Consider the following 6000-nt stretch of genomic DNA (forward strand, 5'->3'; position numbering starts at 1 on the left):
GCCCCACCCCAGGCCAGGAATGTTGGTTTGCTCTGAAAGTGGAAGGAAGGTGGAAGCTCACAGTTTAAAATTACTGTTAGCTATACCATGAGTTTGAGGCCAGCCTAAGCTATGTGAGAGAAGCGGTCTCAAAAGAGAGTGGAGAGGGTTTGCTGTGAAACAACTACACAGTTTCACAACTACGCAGTGTGGACAATTGCTTCCAAGCCCAGTGACCTGGGTTTGATCCCCAAACCCAGTGCCATGGCATCTACATACTCCCTACAAAATAAGTTTTTAAAAAGTGAACACCAGGGGTTGGGGATTTAGCTCAGCGGTAGAGTGCTTGCCTAGCAAGCGCAAGGCCCTGGGTTCGGTCCCCAGCTCCGGAAAAAAAAAAGAAAAGAAAAAAAAAAGTGAACGCCAGTCCATCAGGCAAGAGCACACTTATACCAATCTGTCAAGCTGTCTGAATCACCTGAAACAGTTACCAGGCCCTTCTCTTCACAGGCCTGTACTCATATACCCTAACAAAAAGAAGTGCCTCCTAAGGTCAGAGATGGTAGCACATGCCATTAATCCCTGCATGAATCAGACAGAGGCAGGTGGATCTCTGGTCTACACAGTGAGTGCTAAGTCAGTTAGAGACCTACATAACAGAATTCCTGTCTCAAAATAGACAAAAAAAGAAAAAAAAAAAAAAAAAAAAAAAAAAAAAAAAACCCTGGCCAGGCATGCGGTAGGTGGATCTCTAAATTCTGAGGCTAGCCTGATATATATAGAACAAGTTTCAGGGGCATTCAAGGCTATCAGAGAAACCCTAAAGCTTTCACCTGCCAAAACCCCTACTTTTTTTTATTTTTAATGCAGGTTTCCTGTATCCCAGGCTGGCCTGAATATACTATGTAGTTAGGGAAGCACACAGAATATAGAAGGACACCACCACACCCACTTCTGGCAATACTTGAACCAACATAACCATTCCTTGTTTTTGATATACTACTCCCGCCAAGAAAACTGAGTCTATTAATTTCTAGCAAGCCTACCTGGAGGATAACAACTTTATTAATCTTCTTCAATGCCTAATACACTGTAAATTTTCACTAAAATTTACTTAAGCAGGGCAGTAGTGGCACACGCCTCCTACATGCCTTCTTTTTTTAAAGATTTATTTATTATATATAAGTACACTGTAGCTGTCTTCAGGCACACGAGAAGAGGGCATCAGATCTCATTACAGATGGTTGTGAGCCACCATATGGTTGCTGGGATTTGAACTCAGGACCTCTAGAAGAGCAGACAGTGTTCTAAACAACTGAGCCATCTCTTCAGCCCGGCACACACCTTCAATTGCAGCACTGGGGAGCAGAGGCAAGCAGACCTCTGTGAGTTCAAGGCTAGCTTGGTCTACAAATAGGGTTCCAGTGTGCTGGTACTTGCATATGACCACACACTGCACTTGGAAGGCAGACCACAGTCTACAGACCTAGTGAGACCCTCATCTCAAAAAAACAAAAACAAAAAACAAAACAAAAAAAAAACCCTTCAAAATGTATGAAAGATACTTTCCCACCATTTCCCCTATTCCCCCAAACACTCACTACTGTCTCAGGCTGCCAGTCTTCATCATCAGATGATCTGTCTTCTGGTTTCCTCCTGGCCAATTGGCTGGGAGCTAAGCTCCTCCTCTGTAAGGAAGAACAAAAAGTGAGTTCCTGTGGTGATCCTGCAGCCAAGCCCCTTAAGTTGGCTTATGGTCACACTTACCATCCTGGACCCAGAAGCATCAAATGTCAAGTACCCATCAGCTAAGTTAAAAGCACTCAGCAACAGAGAATGCAGGACCAGGGGATGCTATAAAAGGAAGTTGCTATACACTGAAAATATCGTCTGAAGAGTCGGTATGAGTGGAGGGGACGCAACCAGGGGATGAGACTTGGCTTGGGTCCAAACCGGGAGTGTCGGTTCCCAAGTTACTCAAAGTCAAGTCCAGGCGGAGCCGGGTCTAAATCTAGGATGTGAGAAAAGACAGATGAAGTTGCAGATGAGCAAAGTGGAGTCGGAACAACGTCTCTAGCTGGGCTGCTTCCCTGAGAGTATCACTAACCACTAGGAAAGTAGAGACTTAAGTACGAAGTACGAAGGCGAGACGCCTGAATTCTTAGGAGGGGGATGGGAATTTACCAGTGCTGGACTGACATCAAACCTCAGCCTGAGGTAGGTCAAGCAGAGACTTTAGGAAAGCCTTGTGGGAAGTTAAACAGGAACCCGGGGAGGACCAGTAAAAGAGCCAGGTTGGAAGCAGGAGAATCTTAGAAGCCGAAGATGGGCAAAGAGCGACTCTGGTATCTTTCCCCTTATTCTTCCTCTTCCAAAGCGCGCGTTAACAGCCTCCAGGCAGTGTCAATCGAACCTCCCGCCACTCTGCCGCTACATTCCCCTATTGGCTGCGTTCAGTGAACTTGACGCTCGACACTCCTGCCTAAAGGAAGGGGCGGGCCTAAGGCTGAGGCTGCTAAGGGTCTTGGATTTCCGCCTAGGGAGGCTCAACAGATCACTGGTAGCTGTAGCTTAACTGGGTGGATGCAACTGGCAGGTGTAAGAATTCTTAAATTGCGAACCAACCCGCCTTCCTGGCTCCTGCCTTTGGCCCAAGCAGGTGAACCAAATAGATGGTTTGCGCCGAAGTGGCTTGCGGAGGAGTTGCTACTGGACTAGAGTAATTAATAAAGCACAGCATATTTCTGGGAACTTGGTTCAGGCTCTTTAGAGCCTTGAGCATCTTTATTGCGCCAGACCTGGAGCAGAAATCTGAGCTGGAGGCAGGCAAGGCCAGTGGCCAGTCAGAAGGTGAACGTTGGAGCCGCACTGCCAATTGGTCTGAGATGTCTTGAAATAAGCTGCCTTTTCCTGGAGCTGAGGTTGTGATTTTCGAATCAGGCATAATCACCCATTCTCTAAAAACCAGTTTCCCTTTATCTAAGTGATATTATAGTACTTTCCCTGAGGGATTATTCTCAGGGGCTAATTAAAGTGAGCAAAGTAGCAGAGCCTGGTGGCGCAGGTCTTTAATCCTAGTGCTCACTAGGCATAGGCAAGTAGGTCTCCGTGAGGCTAACCTGGTATACATAGTAAGTTCCAGGACAGCGAGAGCTCTGTAGAAGGACCCTATCGCCAAGAAGGTACTGGGGGCGGGGAGCGGGGGGTGTTCAAAGTATTTAACATAGTTCCATGCTCACTAACCATGACAGCATACCCGTGACAGTTAACCACTATCTTCTTAAAAGAACTCCCTTAGCTATTATAATTCATTTCATATCCTCAACTATAAGCTGGGCTTACTGTCCCCATTCTGTCTTGTTTTGTGTGTGAGGTTTGGAGGGGGTGCAGTGGCTAGGAATAGAGCATAGTGGTAGAGCTTCGTGAAGGCACATGCTCAATTCCTATCACTGCTGAGGCTTGTTGTTATTTGAGACAAGGTCTTGCTGTGTAATCCAGTTAGCCTTAAACTCATAATCCTGTGTCATCAGCCCTCCTGACAGAAATGAGGATATACTAAAGAGATACTTTTCTTTCCTTGGCTTTTAGATTATGGGAACAATGAACCAAAGAAATTTGAATTTCCCTAGGAATCTCTTGCTGGGAGACAAGAAGTCTGTGAGCAGCGTAATGAAAAACAAAAACACATAGACAAAAAGAAAGGTTAACTTCATTGCCATGAATATGAGGCCAGCCTGGGCTATATAGTCAGAATCTATCTCAGAATGGGGGGGATGGAGGCGAAGATATGGATAAAAGCAATTGTCACTCAAGCCTGATGACCTGAGTTCAGTGCCCACAACCCACACAAAGGTGGAAGGAGAGAACTGATTTCACAAACTTGTCCTCTGACCTCCACATGTACAACATGGCACATGTGCAGCCTCATACAAATATCAAGGACACAAACATACTCTAATAACAGAAAATATTTTTTCAAAAGATTTATTTATTTATTTATTATATATAATTACATTGTAGCTGTCTTCAGACACACCAGAAGAAGAGGACATCAGATCTCATTACAGATGTTTGTGAGCCACCATGTGGTTGCTGGGAATTGAACTCAGGACCTCTGGAAGAGCAGTCAGTGCTCTTAACCACTGAGCCGCCTCTCCACTCCAGAAAAATGTATAAATTCTTCTTTTTTTTTTTTTTTTTTTTTTTTTTTTTTTAAATTTATTTTATTCTATGTATATGAGTTACATTGCCACTGTCTTCAGACACACCAGAAGAGGGCATTGGATTCCATTACAGATGGTCGAGAGCCACCATGTGGTTGCTGGGAATTGAACTCAGGACCTCTGGAAGAGCAGTCAGTGCTCTTAACCACTGAGCCGTCTCTCCAGCCTAGAAAAATATTTTTAAAGGAAAGAAACTCTACCCAGTCCTAGAAAATGTATAAATTCTTCTATTTGGTAGTTTCTTTTGTTTTGCTTCTTCTGAGACTGGGTCTCATGTATCCAATGCTAGCCTCAAACTTCTGATCCCCCTGCTCCTACCTTCTGGTGCTAAAATTATAGCCCTGTGCCACCAGGCTCAGCCTCCCTATTTTTAACCCTATATCTATGGGTTGCCCCACCCCCATCGGCCACACCAGTGGCCATCAGGATGCAGAGGAGCAGGGTCTCAGTGGTGATTGGGGTAGGGAGTGGCCCTGCTCCTGCTGGGCTTTCTGGTAGATGTGGGAGGGAAGGTCATGAACAATGCTCTACTATCCCTTAATCTGGCTTGGAAACCCACAGATATCTATGTCTGTTCTACCCTTAAAGGTTAAAGAACTTGATAGAGTCTGGTTTTTCCATTCTGTTTGTCTTCAACCTGTCAAGTCTTTTACTTCAAGAAAAAGATAACCCTTTGGGGTGGGGTCTCTCAGGAGAGGGCCCTACAGTGGCATCACCTTTCTCACAGGGACTTTTTTGGAGGTTTGGGGTTTGTTAGTTTTGTGTCGTTCTGGTTTAGGTTGGGTTTTGTTTTTGTTCTTTGTTGAGCCATATGCTGACATCTTACTATGTAGCCTAATCTGGTTTAGAACTCATTTGAAATCCTCTTGCCTCAGCCTCCTGAAAGCCAGGATTACAGCCCTTAGACATCATACCTAGCTATGGAAGAGGCAGACTAGAAAGACAGGATAATCACAGTAGAGAAAAGAAAAGAGCCCCACCCCCTGGGGTCTGTGAAGTTTCTCAGCTGCTAACAGTCAACTATTACTGCTAGGAATGGGTGTGGCGGTGCAGCCTTTAGTCCAGCACTCAGAAGGCAGAGGCAGGCCAATATCTCTGAGTTTGAGGCCAGTCTGGTCCACAGAGCTAGTTCCAGGACAGCTAGGGCTACAGAGAAACCCTGTCTCTGATATATATATGTTAAAAATCCAGCTAGGAGTCTGGAGAGAGAGCTCAGAGATAAGAGCCCTGGCTGCTTTCCCTGAAGACCAAATTCAATTCCAAGCACCCTCATGGTGGCTCACAACTGTCTGTAACTCTAGTTCCAGGAGACCCAATGCCTTCTTTTGGCCTCTGTAGGCACTAGGCGCAAATGTGGTACCCAAATGTCTATACATGCAGGCAAAACATAAAATTTGAAATACATTTTTTTAAGATTTTTAAAAAGAATTCCAGCTAGCTCAGTCAGTAGGATTTGTCACACAAAGTGAGGGCCTGAGGCTGGAAAGATAGCACAGTGGCTCAGTGCACTTCTTGCTATTCTGAAGGACCTGCGTTTGGTTCTCACTGTGTACCTCTGAAGGGCCTAGAATTCGCAGAGACTTCTGTGTCTCCAGAGTGGCTGGGATTAAAGGCAGGCACTGCTCTACCTTGATAACTACATTTTTTAATGGATTTATTTATTATATATGAGTACACTGTAGCTGTCTTCAGACACACCAGAAGCGGGCATCAGATCTCATTACAGATGGTTGTGAGCCACCATGTGGTTGCTGGGAATTGAACTCAGGACCTCTGGAAGAGCAGTCAGTGCTCTTAA

The 6000-nt window shown here is 45.1% G+C and overlaps 1 protein-coding gene across 1 annotated transcript in view; it reads right to left on the reverse strand.

Moving 5' to 3' along the window:
• Window positions 1-2384, reverse strand: part of Rad54l (RAD54 like) — a 29102-nt gene extending 26718 nt beyond the window's left edge. The window contains exons 1-3 of the mRNA XM_032899587.1: window positions 2164-2384; window positions 1747-1990; window positions 1581-1667 (exon numbers count right to left, since the gene is read on the reverse strand). Coding sequence (XP_032755478.1) covers window positions 1581-1667; window positions 1747-1749 — 90 coding nt within the window. The 5' untranslated portion in view covers window positions 1750-1990; window positions 2164-2384. The remainder of the gene's footprint in view (window positions 1-1580; window positions 1668-1746; window positions 1991-2163) is intronic.
• Window positions 2385-6000: the final 3616 nt, after the last annotated feature.

The sequence above is a fragment of the Rattus rattus genome, chromosome 1 (assembly GCF_011064425.1).
Source record: "Rattus rattus isolate New Zealand chromosome 1, Rrattus_CSIRO_v1, whole genome shotgun sequence".
Classification (NCBI taxonomy): domain Eukaryota; kingdom Metazoa; phylum Chordata; class Mammalia; order Rodentia; family Muridae; genus Rattus; species Rattus rattus.